Source organism: Prunus persica, chromosome G4 (genome assembly GCF_000346465.2).
Source record: "Prunus persica cultivar Lovell chromosome G4, Prunus_persica_NCBIv2, whole genome shotgun sequence".
Taxonomy (NCBI): Eukaryota; Viridiplantae; Streptophyta; class Magnoliopsida; order Rosales; family Rosaceae; genus Prunus; species Prunus persica.
The window spans coordinates 22,993,486-23,012,295 of NC_034012.1; the positions used below are offsets into that span (position 1 = coordinate 22,993,486).

The 18,810-nt window shown below is 36.8% G+C and overlaps 1 protein-coding gene across 2 annotated transcripts; it reads left to right on the forward strand.

Moving 5' to 3' along the window:
- Nucleotides 23-18,213, forward strand: LOC18779352 (DNA topoisomerase 3-alpha). Of its 2 annotated transcripts, XM_007212997.2 has the most exons (24): nucleotides 245-520; nucleotides 1,073-1,251; nucleotides 1,353-1,425; nucleotides 1,700-1,822; nucleotides 1,921-2,042; nucleotides 2,120-2,192; nucleotides 2,276-2,392; nucleotides 3,124-3,207; nucleotides 3,870-4,049; nucleotides 4,184-4,312; nucleotides 5,908-5,982; nucleotides 6,713-6,802; nucleotides 7,112-7,216; nucleotides 9,382-9,416; nucleotides 10,592-10,721; nucleotides 11,497-11,549; nucleotides 11,624-11,723; nucleotides 12,642-12,680; nucleotides 13,206-13,284; nucleotides 13,944-14,015; nucleotides 14,466-14,537; nucleotides 16,223-16,387; nucleotides 17,003-17,126; nucleotides 17,772-18,213. In XM_007212997.2, the coding sequence occupies exons 1-24, from the start codon at nucleotides 245-247 to the stop codon at nucleotides 18,007-18,009; spliced, it is 2,733 nt and encodes a 910-aa protein (XP_007213059.2). In that variant the 3' UTR covers nucleotides 18,010-18,213. The 2 variants fall into 2 exon arrangements, with proteins under 2 accessions (XP_020417675.1, XP_007213059.2); XM_020562086.1 differs by lacking the exons at nucleotides 17,003-17,126; nucleotides 17,772-18,213 and having other exon boundaries at nucleotides 23-520; nucleotides 14,413-14,537; nucleotides 16,223-16,331.

Consider the following 18,810-nt stretch of genomic DNA (forward strand, 5'->3'; position numbering starts at 1 on the left):
CAAATATAGCTTACATATAATTTTTTTTTTATTTATTTAAAAAAAGCATTACTAAAAAAGAAAATAAAAAAGAAAGCTAACAGACCTCAAAATGGGACTTTCCAGTCGGGCGGGAAAATCCAGTGTCTGATTCTCTCTGTGTGGTTGAAGACAGAGAAAAGGCGCAATAAGCTAATAATGGTAAATCTAAGGAAGGAGCAGCGGGTGTTGTAGAGGAGAGGAGAGGAGAGGAGGGCTGAGAAGAATGAGGGTGCTGAATGTGGCGGAGAAGCCGTCAGTGGCGAAGTCAGTGGCGGGCATACTCTCAGGGAACCAAAATCTGAGAATGAGGGAAGGCCGATCCCGCTACAACAAAATCTACGAGTTCAACTACTCCATCAATGGCCTCCCCTGCCACATGCTCGTCACCTCCGTCACTGGCCACCTCATGGAGCTCGAATTTGAAGACCGCTTCCGCAAGTGGCACGCCTGCGACCCCGCCGTTCTCTTCACCGCTCCCGTCCGCAAGTTCGTCCCTCAGGTCACCTCACCTCCTCCATTTCTTCTCAATCTCTCTCTCTCTCTCTCTCTCTCTCTCTCTCTCTCTCTCTCTCTCTGTGTCTAGTGTGTCTGTCTAGGTTTTTGATATATTAGGGCTAGGTTTTGATATATTGTCTTCTTATTGGTGGTTTTGTCAAGTTCAGAGTTTGTAAGTAGGAAAAAATTGGGTGCTCGTGTTTTTTGTGGTGTGCGTGATAAGAAAAGTGTTCGCAAATTTTTACTATTTTGTGAATTTGATTTTTAGTGAACAAATTCATCATTTCTGGATTGAGAAGGAGACTATTAGGGTGCTTGTGGATAATGCGATAAAAAAGTATGAAGCTTTCATGGATATCATATGGAAATACATTATTATTTTGTTGGATGCACATTAGAGTGATGAGATAACTTCTTGTCAAAGATGTATGGTATAACAGGGGTGTGTAAATCTGCAATTGAATATGCAGCAGCAATGTTTGCCACTTATTTTTTACTGTGGGCAGAATTTGATGAAATTATACATGTCTGTCGGTTTCAAATTCAAATAATTTAGGACAAGTTGGATATCAAGAGGACGTTAGAGGAGGTAGCTAGGGGGTGCCAATGGCTTGTATTGTGGCTTGACTGTGATAGAGAAGGAGAAAACATTGCATTTGAAGTCATAGAAGTCTGCACAGCCGTAAATCGTCAACTTACCTTAAGGAGGGCTCGTTTCTCAGCTTTGATTGAGAGGTGCTGTACCCTAGTCTCTTTTGTTCCTTTCCTTGAAATTCCAAATTTCCGATTTCCTTGGGTATCATTTTCTGTAGTTTTTGATTTAATTTTTATTTCAGAGATATCCATGATGCAGTGCAGAATCTTGTCAACCCAAACAAATGCTTTGCGGATGCAGTGGATGCTAGGCAAGTCAGTACCTTTCATCACTAGACTCTCTTTGTGTTGTTTTGGCAACTTCAAAGTTAGTTTTCTAGTTTATATAAAACTATATATTTAAGGGAACTGAAAATTGGGTTGTTAGTTTTTTGTGCTATAGGCCATTTACTTCTTCATCACTCTTGCTTAGTAACTCAAGGGACCACTGTTAATCATGTCCGCATACTAACATTGTTTGTCTATCATTGTATGGCCATGTTATTTTCCTATGTCAGATCAAATTTATCTTCTTTTTTTTCTTTGGCAGGAAATAGACCTTCGAATTGGTGCTTCGTTTACCAGGTTTCAGACTATGCTGCTCAGAGATGCATTTGTTATTGAGTCTGGTACAAATGACAGAAATCTTGTTCTAAGTTATGGTCCTTGTCAGGTATGAGAATTCTGCATTTATCATTTGTCCCCCTTTTTAATTCAGTTGTCTACACTTATGTATGCATTTTTACTTTTTGTTCCTTTTATGCAATACAGTTCCCTACACTTGGATTTGTTGTGGAACGATATTGGGAGATACAGTCGCATGAGCCGGAGGAATTTTGGACCATTAACTGTTCACACAGATCAGATGAAGGCCTTGCTACATTCAATTGGATGTAAAGTGTGAAGACCTTATGTTCTTCTTTCCAGCTTCAGCAACCATTTAAAGTTTTATAATATTCTAGATTTGCAGGCGTGGACATTTTTTCGATTACACTTGTGCTGTTATAATTTATGAGATGTGTGTTGAGGAACCTACTGCTACTGTGAGTCATGTTGAGTTTGTGTGTATTGCTAATTTCATATTAACTAATGCACTCTCAGCTTTAACATTTTCGGTTGCTTACAGGTCACAAAGGTGAGACAACAGGAGAAGCTGAAGTATGCTCCAGCGCCCTTGAATACCATTCAGCTTGAAAAGCGTGCCTCCATATACTTTCGGATGAGTTCTGAACACACAATGAAGGTGAGCACTTGGGCCACAATGTTGTGTCTTTCTGTTTTATGCCTGTTAATGGGTTACAACTTAAATTGATAAATTCAATTTCATATGTTTCATACTTATCCCAATAATTTGACTGTCCATCCATGCATGACTTTATATGTGAATGCCTTTAAATTATGGATATTGGTGATAATGATACACATCATCAGCCTTCTGCCATCTGCTTCCCCAATATTAGCACTGGGGTTTCTAGACTGAAGCATGGTTCTGCACTGGGGTTTCTAGACTGATGCATTGTTCTGCAATTTTTGAGGCTTTACCTTCTACTGGATCCAGCCATTTTGTCAATCCAATTCCTTCCTCTCATAGTATCTCTAGGCTTTAGAGTTTTCAATGGTTGTCTCATAATTTATTTTCATAAGAATCTCTTAATAAATTGATTGAAGCTAAATATGTCTTAGGGTTTCTGAAATCAGCTGGTTATAGGGTATGTTTGCAAATATTTTGGATCAGTTATGTGCCATTATAATTTTATCTCTCCTATTTTTTCCCCTAGCCCCTTCCAGAGAGAAGGAAAAGAAACAAAGAAAAAGAAAAAGAAAAGGGGTCTATCGTTTCCTGTACAGTGGGGCATCGTCCAGTTTCTTAAGTTCTAGTTGCATATGCAGTTTAGTTGACATTTGACCTGTTTTTATGGTTGTGTTTTCAATCATGTCCTCATATCTACACTCACTCACTCTTACTGATTGTAGGTGGCAGAAGAGCTTTACCAAGCTGGTTTCATCAGTTACCCTCGTACGGAGACTGATAGCTTCTCTGAAAGGACCAATTTGCATGTTAGTAACTTTTTCTTCTATTGATAATCCCAAAATATGTGTCTGGTTCGCACAGTAGTAACTATTGACAGCATTTGGATTGTTTCGATTTAAGATTTCGATATATATTGGATAAAAGAACTAGAAATATAAAGGAGTGAATTTAAGCGGATTCATTGTGAGAGAAATGATGAAGAATATAGAATAAGAATGTTTATAGAATTCACAGAGAGAACAAATTCATATAGATACAAGAATAAAACATGTGTCTGTACAAAAAGTTAAGTTCAAATTTTAGCTTTCCTTGTAGAGCTATTTATTCTCTTTGACTGACCCTTTCAATTCTCTCTCCATGGGTTCTACATCAGTGTAATTAAACTCTGACAGGAAGGGAAGCTAAACAGTAACTTACCAAAACGAGCTGTCAGTTATTATTGAAATGCTATTATAACTCATTGAACATGAAATGATTTTTTTTCAAGGCCTTGAAAGTTCCCTTTATACACTAGTTATCACAAATTAGCATAGTTTCTCATTTTTATTGCCTTTGCACTCTTCAGGTTTTTAGCCTCATTGAATGTAGTATTGTTTCCATCTCTATCTTGGTCATTGCAGCTCTATTTTGGTAATGATTCCTTACCTTTTGCTGCATAACTAATCAGTTGTATCTTAATTTGATGTAGGCGATTGTACAAGAGCAACAAGGGCATCCTGGATGGGGATCATATGCTCAAAGATTGTTAGACCCTGCATCCGGGCTTTGGAGAAACCCTAGGAATGGTGGACACGATGACAAGGCCCATCCACCTATTCACCCAACTAAATTTTCTTCCGGAGAATCAGGATGGAGTCAAGATCACCATGTAAGTAGTCTAAAGCATGCACAGGTGATCTTTTGATCACCACATATTCTTCAATTGCACTTTTATTTGATCTGAGCTGAGAGACATGTTTTTGTTTTTCTTGAATCCTATTGTCATCTTTTTTTTTTTTTCAGAGATTGTATGAGCTGGTTGTTCGCCATTTCTTGGCATGTGTCTCACAGCCAGCTGTAGGGGCTGAAACCACTGTTGAAATTGATATTGCTGGCGAATTGTTCTTTGCATCAGGGAGAGTGATAGTAGCAGTGAGTTTTCCATTCCAGTCTTCATTCTTGAGTTTTCTTTTCCAGTCTTCATTCTTCTTCACTGTTTGGAGTCAAATTTTTAACCGTAGTGAATTTATTTCTCTTTTTGTTTTTTTTGGAAAAGAATCGTGATGATTATTATTGATTTGCTAATGAGTATTTTTGTTTAGGTCGCTGGCTAAGTGTTACTTTTTTTAAAGCAGATTTGTCTTTCTTGAGTAATTCTTAGGTCGCTGGCTAAGTATTACTTTTTATTATTATGCAGATTTGTCTTTCTTGAGTAATTCTTGGGTCGCTGGCTAAGTGTTATTATTTTGAGTGCAAATGTTGGAAACTCTGTAAGCATTAACTGAATGTAGGTGATGTAGGTGTTATGTTTGGAAAGTCTCTTTTGTACCTTATGTGCGCGACTTAGGGTTTGAGGATTTATTTTGTTATTACTAGTAGGTGATGTTTTGTTAACATGAATGAAATGGAATGCCTGAGAGCTCAAACCCATGACCTCTAACTCGGACCTATCTTTGGGGCCTGAAACCCTGAATTTGGGACTCTGGTCTCAAACTGGGGAACCCGGACTCTAGATGCTAAATCGAAACCCCGGACTTGTGACATAGCCTCCGGATTCCAAACTCAGTACGGCAGATGTGAGACATTTGACCCTAGAGCCTTGGATGCCAGACCCCCAATCTGACTCTGGACCCGGGTCTCGCATCCATGTTCTGGGTATGGGGTCCGGAGTCTTGGATCCCGGTTTTTTGTCAATGATTAGCATTTGATTCCTCTCCGAAGGTTAGGCAAAACACTGAATGGAATCATAATTGATTCCATTTCTAGTTCTATCTTTCTTCAACAAAATAATTGACTTTATTTCATTCCATTCCTATTCCCCTTCCCATTCCTATTCCTATTCCACCAGCCAGACACCCATTCCCATTCCTATTCCTTTTATGCCAACCTAACACCACCTTAGGGTTTTCGAGTTTGGATTGTCTATTATACAAGTAAGCCTTACTTTAACGAGGAAGTAGACTTGATTAATGAATTAAGTTTACATTGTCCTTAATTTCTCTTCACCATTTCTCTTATTCTCCCTTTCATTGTTCTATCTCTCTTCTAATTTTCGCTTTTTTGGTCCTACACCACCTCTAGACTGAAAAGTTGAATAGCAGTATCCTTGGGCCTTGCAGTCTTATCTGTCCTGCTGTGTGTTTGATATGCTTTCTGTTGGAAAGTAGGAAAGTGTTGACTAAATAAGCCTATAATTGATCCTTGATTATGGGTTTGAGTAAAGTAGGGGATTATAAATTACTTAGCCTTCTAATATAGTAATTTAGGAGCTGGTTATGCAATTAGGAGTAAATTTTGTTCCCTATGTTATTTCCGAAGTTAGCTTTACATTTCTTTTATAAATTATGGAGAAGAATAATAGCAAAGAAAAAGGGAGGTTCTTCTATTTTTCAACACTTTCATTGTGCTCATACAACTTGCAAGTACTTCTGTCTCTGTTTGAAGGTTTGGCACTACATTTATATGTTTGGAAAATAAGCTAAGTATTTGGCATTTTGTACTTGATTCAATTCCTTCCTTTTTATCAGAAAAATTACTTAGATGTTTATCGCTTTGAATCATGGGGAGGTTCCTTGCTACCAACGTATGAAGTTGGACAACAGGTGTGTTCATTTATCATAAAACCAAGCTATTCATCTAAGTTTCCAATTGGAGTTCAATTATTGTTTTAAACCATTCCTGTATAAATGATCTGCTCTGTCACCATTTCACAAGTCATTTAATATGTCCTATCAGCGAGATGAATCGATAAACTAGCACATGAATCCAAATATTTATTCTACTCATTAATATAAATTATTTCAGGAGTGAATGTGTGGCTGAACTACTAGATCAAGTGATACCCATATTGTCAATTATGTTATCAAATTGTAGAAAGTAAAAGTTTGGCTATGTTATTTGTGATTTTTGAGGTATGTTTTATTTGGTGAGCTTTAACAATCGTGATGGATGATATGGTTTAAAAAGTTCAATCTTGTTTCTAGTAGGTGTGATGATGTGATGGACATAAAAGTTTGATCTCTACAAAAATTTGTATTGAAACTCAGATCCATATTTTAAGGAACTTGTCTTTATACTTTTAAACACACACACACACACACACACACACACACACACACACACACACAGAACGAGAAAAAAGAAAAAGAAAGAAGAGAAACACAGATACTAACAATTCAAATTACAATTTTTTACGTTCTGAACCTTGTGGATAACCTTCTGCTATATGAGTGGCTGAAAATAAAAATAAAAATCTTCTGCTTTATGTTGTAGACTGCATCATAAAACCCATGCATCTGATATACATTAAAACCTTAATTGGTTACGTTGCAGTTTGTCCCAACAACATTGACTCTGGATTCAGGAGTCACAAGGCCTCCACCACTTTTGAGTGAAGCTGATTTGCTGAGTTGTATGGACAAGGTGGAAAATATATTTTGATCTGGCTTATGATTCTTGTATTGACTCTATGAAATTTTCAGTTGTTTTCTTAGGCAGTTGCAATGATATTTGTTCATGTGTTCATGTATATATGTTGCATATATACTTTCTTCAAAGGCGTATTAACTTTGGAATATATTCCATTTTGAGAGAGTTGAAAAAGCACTATCTTGTTGGAAGGTTCTTTACATATGCATTTCTTTAGACAAAGACCACGTTTTTTCCTCATTGTGGATGGTAAATATTTCTCAGATATTAATATATTTTCTGATCTTTTGCTTGATTTATTAGGAGGGCATTGGTACAGATGCAACAATGCATGATCACATAAAAAAGCTGCTTGATCGATTTTACGCAACTAAGGACTCAAGCATGCGGTTCTCACCAACCAATCTTGTAAATTTTTTTCTGGCTACAATTATATGATATATTCTTTGCTTGATTTGATCCTGTTTAATCTTCTTCACGTAGTTTTTCTTCATATTGTTTTTTCATTTTTGCTTTTTTTTTCGCTTTTTTTTTTTGGGTGTGTTTTTTTGTTTTTTTTGTGTGGCTTGCCCATGATTATTCTCTTGTTGTTCAGTTTCCCAGTTCATATCCTAGTGATTGGAAGGACAATTAGGTAGTGCTAGAATTGAAAGTGGGAAATAAAATTCTAAGGTTATATGTAGTTCTCAAAAGGTCTTTTCAAAAAAATGCCTTGTTGGTCCCATCTAGGCAAGGATGGGATAATTTTGGAGTGGGAATAATCAGGTGTTTTTCCTTTTAAGTCCTATTCATGGAAGCTAATGGTAGTTTTACTAATGTGGGTGTCTTGGGAGGGGAGACTGCTTGTGGGCCTAAGCTCTCAAATGGGAGCTCAACACTTTCTTACTCAAGGCTTAAACGAGCTTGCGTTTTGATTTTTAAAGAAAGAAATGGTTTTTTGTGCATTTGGTTTTTGTAATCCTGAAGTTTGTTGAAGTCATGATGGAGTTGATTCCCATGACATGATTCTACTAGTGACACAACTGGTCTATTCCAACAATGTTATAATATGAGAGGTTGCTTGAGTCCCTACAATATGTGGTCAAGGGAAAGGGATTTTTTAGGTATCTAGAATATCTCTCTAAGTCCAAGCCTAAGTTCTAGACTGACTCCTTGTTCTAGCCTTGGTACCTATAGATGACACGTGTGATATAGGCAAATGCCGTTGTAACCTTGTAACCCCAGCATACGCTCTGATTCTGAACTTCTCTGGAAACCAAGCACAACTTTCCTCAAAGTAGGTGTGCCAAAGAATCATACAAGTTAACCAAAATGGCAATAATGAACTCACACAATCCCTTATTATTGCCTTTCTGCCCCCTATTGGGCCTTCTTGGGAGCCACACTATTTGTATTCCATGCTCCGTCTCAATGGCATTGCAAGATTCGAATTGGGTAGCTGCCATACAATGTGAAATGGATGTTCTAGAGTAAAGGCCCGACCTCAGAGATGTTCCCACTACTGTGGGAGAAAAGACTGCAGGGTGTAAATTGGCTATCAGGATGGTGGTGGTGGTGGAGGTGATGGCGGTGATGGTGATGATGCTGGCGGTGGTGACGGTGGGGCTGATAGTGGGGGTGGTGGTGGTGGTGGTGGAGGCGGTGGCGGTGATGGTGCTGGCGGTGGTGGTGGTGACGGTGGGGGTGATGGTGGGGCTGGTAGTTGGGGTAGCAGAGGCAGTGGGTGGTTGTGGAGGTGGCGGCGGTGGTGGTGGTGGTGTTGGGGGTGGCGGCAATGGCAGTGGTGACGGCGGCAGCGAAAATGACTGGTGGCAGCGGCGGCGGTGTTGATAGCCGTGATAAGATGGTGGTAGTAGAAGTGGTGAAATCATATCTTGAGAATAAAAATAATATATCTATCAAAATCTCTTGGGAAGCAAAGATTTGTCATGGCTTAAAATTAGTCTATAATCAAACGAAATCCACCACTTTTTGTATTTCCGTTAAAATCAATGAGTTTTTTAATACACCCAAACTTTTATGAAGTCTTTTAAAGTCGTGATTGAATACATTCAAATTTGAATGGAGTTTAAAGAGTTTGAATTGAATACACCCAGAATTGTATAGACTCCTATAAAATCGTGACTGAATACACCTGAACTATTAAACTTCCTTAAAATCTTTTAAAATATCAATTGAATAGTCGATGGTACAATTGACTCCTAAAATCCCTGTTGGTAAGGGCTTTAGGTTCCAAGGAAGGACTTCACTTCCACTTTTTCTCCTTTTGCTAAGTTGAAATTCTAAAAGAGGTTCTTTATTTCATATCAATAAGAACCTTGACACATTGCATGCCACATCCTAACATGGCTTTATTCCAGCCTCTCTATCCCGACTGCATTTAATATGCTAGTTTTAAATTTATAATATTTCAAAATCTTCTTAGCGTAGTAGGAAATAATTGTGAGTTTCTAGTAGCTTTTATTTTATTTTCTAAATGTTTCAAAGATAGGTGAACTTTGACATACCATTCTCTGTTGCATCCTACTAGGAAATGAAATGGAGTTTCTATTGATAATTTGGCATGATTTCAGGGTGAAGCTTTGGTGATGGGATATGATGACATGGGGTAAGAATTTCAAATTCATCTTCAATTCTTAAATATAGTATCTTCAATCTTAATCTACTTATCTCAAACACATTGGGATCAGTTTTTATTTTTTCCACTAGAAAATAATTCAAGGATTTTTATAGAGATTTCTTTTGGTTTTTGTTAGCATACCTGGAAATCTGTACAACTTGTTATATTATCAAAATGAGATATTTTTATAACTGAATGAATATTTGCATGCTAGTATGGTATTGGTATATAAATAGAAATAGGCTCCTCTCGTTTTGTATGGAAAATGGAGAAATCTTGAATTTGTACCATCAAGGCCCAGACTCCAGAACCCTAGTATTGGGGCTGGCTCCATGCAGGTCCTTCGAGCAATTAATGGTCTTGATTTGGATCAATCCTCTCCATCCTGTCCAGAACTGAAGGGGAGCTGGACCCATATACACAAGCATGTACATGTATCTGTAGTTTCATATACTTGCATTTACTACTCCCTTTGTAAAAATGATAAAACAATTTTGTACAGTGAAAATGAAAACATTGCAACAGAAATGTCACCATGAACATATCAAAATAAATATCCTTCATAATCATATTCTTAGAGTGTCTGGGTATAATGTTGTCAAGGCAAAGGTGTAATATGAGCATTTTAGTACTTGCAAGGCATTGAGGTGTAAGTCATTTGTGACTCGAATTATTATAATATAAGATATATATATATATATTAAACTATTTCGGAGAAAAATCCTTCTTGCTCATGGAAGTTGGAAACTTGGGTGATTGGTGGCTTAGAGTTGTTGATGATACCTGGGGTGAAGGCTTAGAGCTACCTGGGATTTGGGTTTTGGGCAGCCAGAACTCATTTGGAGTTAAGGGTTTATTGCTTTTCACTTTATATTGGGAGGGTAGGCATTAGGCCTCTTTTATTGGAGCTGTCTAATGCTTTATTTTCTTCATTTGTTCTTTGAAGTGGACTTCTAGTCCTCTGCTCTTGTATTATTGTACATTGTACAGTTTTATATGTTCAATAAACTTTGTTTCTTCTGAAAAAACAACACTACTGAGTTGCAGATACTTTTGTTTCTCATGATTTTTGATAACTTAGTCTCTAGGGAAGTAATATTTTCTCACTGATGTGTCTTTCAAATTTGATGGTGATCAAATTTATGGGAATCTTCACTTCCTAGGTATAAACTCTGGAAACCCTACCTTAGAGCTGTTATGGAGCGTGACATGAAAGCAGTTAGCGAAGGTGCCAAGAGCAAAGCTGAAGTTTTGGAAACTTGCTTGCAGCAAATGAAAGCTTGCTTCCTAGATGTAAGTTTGTAGTTGGCTTTTTCACGTTCTGTTAGATACATACATACATATATATATATATATATATTTCCATGATACCATTCTCATGCGCACATATATACACATGTTTTACTGTCTTTCATGATTTTAATTTCCTATGCACTTTAATTTTGTTCCAACTATTAGACTTTAGACCAATTATCACCAAGGATGAAAATTGCAGTGTCGATGGAACTTTTGGTAGTTCTGACTTTTGAAAATATCAGTAAAATATCAAATACTAAATCAAATATCAGTTACAGAACATTTATCAAAAAACATGGATAAACAAAATTTAGGAAATGCTAAACCAATTACTATATTCGTGAAATATATATATGCATAGGATGAAAGCAGTGCATGTGACTGACACATATATGGTCTTGAAACTTGGATTCTAGCGTGCAACATATATTTATTCCATAAGGATAGTATTCTTTGGACCTCTAGCCGAAAAACTCTACGTTCCCACTATAGCTAGCTTTCTACTGTCAAACTTATTTATTAAGAGTGTCTTTTCTAGAAACCAATTCTTTAGCCTTTTAAATTTACATGGAATAATATCCACCCAAAAACCTTTGAAAATAATTTGGGAGTTCTGATTGACACCAAAAACCATTAAAATCTGTGTCTTATTGCGAAGATGTCGCTAATATCCTTCCACCCTTTGTTGATGTTGGTGGCTACAAAAACTTGAAATTTCAGTAACTTGATGGATTTGATCCTTGATTTTCACAAAACCTGGAAATGATTGTAGGCAAGGTTGAACAAAGTAAAACTCTTTGAAGCCATGGCAGTATTCTTTGAGAGGTAATTTTACTTTTTCCCTGTTTCTCCGGTGTATATATTTTGCTATGGTGATGCACCATTCACCTTTTATGCAGATCGAATAGGTCTGGTGGAGACGAGCAGCATGCATCTGGAGAGTTCGTTCGACGATGTGGCCTTTGCCAGGAAGCGGATATGGTGCTTAGGCAAAATAGGGTAATTATTTATATCATAAAAATCTCTAATTCAAATATGTTTGACTTTTTCCTAAGTTTATTGCTTGAAATTTTCTTAGAATTTGCCATCCTCAATCCATAAGCTTCATCATCACATGTTCATCTTCTACCAGACCTTTCGAGAAAAATTGATGCTTTTGTTTATTGAACTTGTGTCTCTCCACACTCTCATAATGGATTTCCTTTGCGGTGCGTTCGGATGAGGAAATTAATATCGTTGTTGAGGCAAAAGTCAAGATTTGGAAAATGATAATGTCTAATTTGCTTGATTGGTATCATAAAAAAGGAAGAATCATGAAATTCAGTGTAGAACGGAACATATGGAATGTGAGGGTCATAAGTTCCAACATAATTCCATTTAAGTAGATGTCATTTCCAAAATCTCGTGACAATGAGATTGCAAGAAAAATCCCAAACCCATTACCATCAAAGCAGCTGCCACCGCAGCTACTGCCTCACTGCCGCCACCTTGCCACCGACTTCACCATCACTGCAACTGACCCTTACCCCCATTCCAACCTGCTCACTTCCTCCACCACTGCTGCCAGCCCCCCCAACACCCCACCATCCCGCGTCCAGTGCTGCTGCTGCCCTGTCTCACTGCCACCACTACCATCACCACCTCGCTCCCACCATTCCTACCTTCAGCATTACAATTGTTGTCAATGCCACCAGCACCCGTACAAACCACACCTCACCACCATCTCCACTACCACAACTGCAGCCTCCTCCTTTGTCACTGGGACCATCATCACTGTCGCTCTCATTGCGACCATCATTTGCACTGCCACCATCATCTCAATCACCGGTATCACTTGTGAATTAGGATATTCAAACAAGAAATTTTACAAATTCCAGAATTTTAAAGTTATTACTTTGCTATGCTTCCTCTGTACAGGATGGGAATTTCATGGTTGGATGCTTGGGTTTTCCTCAGGTTAGTGTCCTTGTCGATGATACATTTATTCTATTGTAAATTGCATGTTTGGACAAAGTTTTGTTCGGGCTTGGTATAAACAATTTGTCAAAAACAAAGGGAAGAAAATTGTGGACAATAATGGTGAAGCTACTCATATGTTGTAATTATTGATAAATTAGTTGTAATACGTTGTAGCTTATCGTTGATGACTCTTTTTGTAAAACAGGAGTTTTATTGTTTCATTTGTGTTGCTTTTGACTGCCTGTCCATGGATGTAATTTCCTTTTCACTAATAAACATTTTTCCTTCTCAATAAAATAAAATGAAAAAGAGCAGTGGCAGATCATGTCATTGACTCCAACTCTTTTCATTCTTTTACTTTTGTCTATTTTTCTCTCAATTTCTTGCTTCTCCAGATTGGAACTGTTTATTTCTTTTAAAATAGGAAGTCTGAGGAACTTTATGAGACTACATCATATTTCATTTTTCGTAACATCACTGTGGTCATAATAATTGTAATACTGGTTTGGTACATATTTTTAGTGTAGGAATGTTGTCTGGCTCCCTGGTTCTGTATCAGAAGCAGCTGTAACAACTAATGTTTGCAATTCCTGCACTCCAGGTTCCTTTTTATTATTATTATTATTATTATTATTATTATTATTATTTATTTCTTTAAAGTTGCCTAAATAACTGAAACAAATGCTATTCAACATGCGCTTAACTATTAGTTTTTGTGCTTTTATATGTAGATGGAAAATTCAACTATCCTCTAGCTATTAACGTTCATTTCATATAATACCCTGAACTTGGAGTCTATATAAGCCGTTACAATTTCTTTGTGAAATTGAACGCACTTAATATTCATAGCACGAGGAAATCATTAAGAATTACATCTTTTGGGTAACTTTGATAGTGTTGTATCCAAAACTAGGAGACATACCTCCTACCTGTATCCATGTTATCTGCTTATGTGGGGTGGTGGTGGGTCCAGCTAGTATTCAGAATGTGTATCAACAGCCTTTGAGAAGCCTGTTCCTAATCTTTCACCGACCTTTCCAAATACATCAATTGAAAGGGATCTGTTAATACTTTGGTGCTCACATGAATACACATGGTGTTGCACTACTGCATTATTTTAATTTTGGTGCTCACATAACTGTTTATGTAGTTCACCTGCTTTAAAGAATCATGCGGTACATGTTGTGCAATATATTTATGTGTGTGACTAATCCTCGTGTTTCAGATCTCATTTTCTTCCGTGTAATATTAATTTTTCAGGTCCTGTTTACTTGATTCAATTTACATTTCGCCGGCTGGAAATACCACCAGACTACAGTGCCAATCATTTGGGTAAGTGTGACTCCAAAGTAAGATGGGCATGTTTAAATAAATCCTATATCAAGTTCTGTTCCCTGCCTCAGACAATCATCCAATGTATTAATATCATATTTCACATTAACTGCTTAAATATCTTTGAGGTAGAGTGCTTCCATCAGCCTTTCCAATCACAGCAACTAACAAACACTGAATTGTCAGGCCATCAGTTTTTCCTCAATAGATCCATCTCTAACTTTTGAATAGAAGCCATTCCTTGTTCTTTTTCCTGTGGTTTCCATTTACTCATCAAATTAGCTTATTGTTTTCACTTATGTGCAGACACATTGGCTCAGAATTCTAACATATATATGCTTGTACACACAAACATTCTCAATGTCACACCCTTACACCGTACATTTTTTCTTGGTAGAGTATTGTGCTTCAGTTGGTCTGTCATGGAAATTCATGCATACATGTAATCAGGTTGCATTGGTGGCTGTGATGAGACTCTTAGACAGTTGACAGAAATCTGTGGAACTGGTTCTCGGTTGTCAGGTTTGTTTGTTTTGAGCAACTGTTTGAATTTGTGTAAAATAATTTATTTTTAAGATTACGACCAATTTGTATATGAATTTTGTTACTGATGCTATCTTTGCATTATCTTTGTACAAATTATAGTAGCCTTTTAGTTTCATATTTTCTTTCCATCATTTTTCTTGGGTACCGGCCACTACTCTGACCCTCATATGCTTAGTTTTCTATTTATGCAAATAATTATCATAGAACTCTGGATTAGTGGATAATTTGCTGTATTTTTGTTTTTTTTTTTTTTTTTTTTAAACTTAGGAGTGGAACTCATGTCTGGAATTGTCTGCTGTATTCTGAAATTTGCATTAGTAATAATCTTTATGGGTATATTGTTTTTGGATTGTCTTTTTCTATTCAAGAATTACTCAGAAAGGTAATATCAGTTTTACTGGGATCACTACACCCCTTACGCACTATCGCGGTTCGGAACCACCCAAAATATGGTGCATTTGCACTCTAAATCATTAGAATTTGGTTCTCCAATTTTATCTTTTGCTCATTTATCAGTAATAATCAAAAGAGTTAATACACTACACCTCTTGTGGTTTAGTGTAATTACAAGATCTACCTTGCCCTTTCAGAATTTACACATAACTCTTTAACTAACAGTAAACTTGCAGTCTTGATAAAAGTGTACTTACTAAATCTGTACTTATAACCCTAAACACAACCTTAATAAGAGTGCACTTTGGGGCCAAATGTGCCCTTTGTTGAACTATAAATATGGTCAAGAATATACTTATGTCACCTACCACTGAGCAGACAACTCTCCATTCTCCTGGTAACAGTGGATGATATCTATAATGTGAAAAAGTTGTCTACTGAAAGTCAATAATATTATTTTGACTTGTAAATGAACAACTTCTATGTGCTCTTGAATATTGCACTTTGTAACACATCCTATTTCCATTACTTTGACGATTCCTGTCACTTGGACTTCTCATTATAATGCATCTATTACTTTAATATTTTCACGTGTGTCTCCAGCTATCATTACTAGTTGAGGACTGAAGTGATGAAAATTAACTAAGAAGATGATAAATGTCCAAAAGAAATGAAAAAGTGGAACAACTTAGGAGAAAAAGTTCTTAGTGTAGGGGTTTTCATCTTCTAATTTTTATCTAAATTACACAATGAAGATGAAATTTATTCATCTCTCATAATCAATACGCTAAATAGTTTAGGAGAAAATTTTATTGAAAACTAATCAGAAATTCGAATTGATATTAGAAAGCATTGTTTCTTGGAGTGCTGTTTATTACAGTGCATAAAAGAAAAATTGGTGGAATGGTATGACACCTAGCTTAAATTTTGTGATAAGATAGAATTAGCGGATAAAGATCAGTTCTCAGATCGTGAATGTGAAAAGACATTTTAAGCATAAGTGTGAAGCATTTTTAGACAGTAGAAGATGTGTTGCTTCTACAAAACCTGTAGAATATCTAATTTTATAGTTGTCCTATATTCATCATTCAACAGCATATAAATCTGGAAAAAGTTGCCTATTCAAGGTGTTTATGTACAATATTTAAAATTTCGTGTACCAAGTGTTGACTACCTCCTCCAACTGAAGATTGCTTATATTATTTGGTTATGTGTCACCAATAAGTGAAATACCAATCTTTTGACAATATGTATAATATGTTCTTCAGCGAGAGGGCGTGGTGGGCCAGCAATGCCAAACAATGTCCAACGAAGTAATACTAGGCAGGGTGCTTGTATATACTGTCATCAAACAGGGCATTCTTCAGGCAATTGCCCTTCCCAATCTTCAGGTCCTCGAAGTTCGAGGCCTCAATCTATGAATGTTCAAAGTGGTATGACTGCTGAACTTCCATTTATATTTTTTGAGTTCATATTTTGTCAGAAGCTGTTGCATGGACTAAGTGACCAAGACAAGTATAATCATTGAAGATGGGAGCAAATGATCATATAATGTTAGAGGACAGTATGAAAGTGGAACATGTCATCAACGTTATAGGTTTGGAAGTTTTAGGGAAATAGAATTCTTATTAGGAACTATTAAATTAAAGTGTATGACACCTTTTGGGAATATATTATGCTGGTTCCAGTGTGAGGTTATCGACGTGAAGGCTTAACATATGCCTCTTTATGGTGGTGATGATAAGGTACGAATTATCTCAAAAGCCTACATGATATGATATATCCATCTATTCTCAACAGTAAACAACACCCCTAAAATGCAGACCTAGCACCCATATGAGCATAATTTCAAACTATTTTGGGAGATTTTGGGATTCAAGCAGAAGACATCATGTTCAGGATTATTGATTCTCTGAATTACTAAAGCACATTAGCAGATGAGCCCCTCTGGCTCACCTGCCCCGCGCTTCATTATTTTGTTTATATCCCATGTAACTTCAAGCCCCACTTGATCGAACTAATGTGTTTTGATAATGGTGTGTATTTAGCAGGGCAAGTGTCAATCTCATGTAGTGCATGTGGTGCACCGTGTACTTCACGAACAGCTAATACAACGACTAACAGAGGAAGAAAATTCTACTCATGTCAGTCGCAGGCGTGCAACTTCTTCGTGTATGTACACAATATATATCATGTACTTCAAATTGCTTCGTCAGGGACCATTGGTAACTCTTAGTATTTGGTTTTTAGTTTCTAGGTTTTTTTTTTTTTTTTTGGGTAGTTAATGATAAGGGAAATATATGGGAGGAGGGAGGGAGGGAGGAGGAGGGGAGGATAAGGAGAAATGAAAGAGAATGTGTGAAATAAAAACATGAAAATGAAAACTAGTTCGAATTGCTTTTATTTTTGTGGTTTTTGGTTTTCATTTTAGGTACCATCCCTCCTCCCCCTTCGTCCTCCTTTCTTTCTCCCTCTTTTCTCCTATGGATTTCCTCTCTTTTAATTAAAAATAAAAACTTAAAACCAAAAATGGAAGTGTTACCAAACAGGCCATATTTGATTGTTTTTTGGAAGAGCTGTCAAATGGGCTTCACAGGTAGCCACAATGTTTCATGCCTACTCTGTGTAAATGATCCATTGTGGCCTGCCTTGACCGATACTTTAGTAGAAGCTTGTCTCTAACAGGCAGCTCTAGATTGAGGTTTTCATCTGGATGGAGATGACCTAAATGAAACATACAGTACCTAAAATGCTGGTCTGTATTTTTTTATGGTGACCTATCTCATTACTGGTCTATCCTTGTTGCTCCTTGTGCAGATGGGAGGATAGCATCAACAATGGTAATAGAGGAAGAGGTTTTCAGCGTGTAAATGTTAGTGCCTCAGCATCGAACCCCAGTCGGAGTCAAGGCCATGGTAGAGGTGGCCGGGGTGCAGTAGATGCTGCTGGTGTGACTTTTGTGTCAGCAACTGGTGATCCCATCTCTGGTAGAAGGTGTTTTGTCTGTGGAGATCCATCGCACTTCGCAAATGCTTGCCCGAATCGTGGTATCTGATGCACCTCATAAAAGTGTACTTCAGTAACCTTTGTGTTTAAAGATTGATGTCATTCTTCAGCGTAGATACTACTAGATAGTAGATATACAAAACAATATCAGGTTGGGTTCTTAGCAGTCTATAGTGATGTTTTCAACTGAACTGAATTTTGATTTCAATGGATTAACATTGTTACGTATGAATCTGCAGTATTATAATGGGAACCCTCTTTGTCAAATGGCAATGGCTTTGGAAAGTGAAAAAAAAGAAAACAATGTATACGAACGAAATTTCAAATATAACTTTCATTTTTTAATTTAGCTCACCTCCATTTATTTTTTAAATATAATTGATTATTGTTGTAAAACAAGTTTAAATAATGGATTCGAATCCTCTGCTTGATTTTTCTTTAATGGAATCAGATCCTTGAATAATACAATACCATCAAAACAAAACAAAACAAAAAACAGTTAATTTGGAAATCTCCAAATTATTAAAAATCATAAGTACTTAAAATCTTTAAAAGGTAATTACGAGAGGATTTTTTAGATTGTGTATAAGTTGGTGGTCTAATACGAGAGAGACGTTAATATGAAACATGCTAGAGAGCGAAGGGAGAATCTATGTATCAACTTGTCCGCATTCGTTATACAATTTTGGCAATATTCATGAAAGAGACAAAAGGCCCACCACTACCCACGTTAGCACACATATGTACACATGATGGACGTGCCAGATAAATGTAAGATTTCAACAAAAATATTGTAACTCATATAAATATTGTGCCTCATATAAACTCTACTATTATCTCGGTTAAGCCG

Bases quoted from the DNA above. Each gene is read 5' to 3' on its own strand.
- LOC18779352 (XM_007212997.2), top strand. From the start codon at position 245: ATGAGGGTGCTGAATGTGGCGGAGAAGCCGTCAGTGGCGAAGTCAGTG. The intron at 5,983-6,712 runs GTGTGTTCATTT...GTTACGTTGCAG, and splicing joins CGTATGAAGTTGGACAACAG to TTTGTCCCAACAACATTGAC. The intron at 9,417-10,591 runs GTAAGAATTTCA...TTCACTTCCTAG, and splicing joins ATGGGATATGATGACATGGG to GTATAAACTCTGGAAACCCT.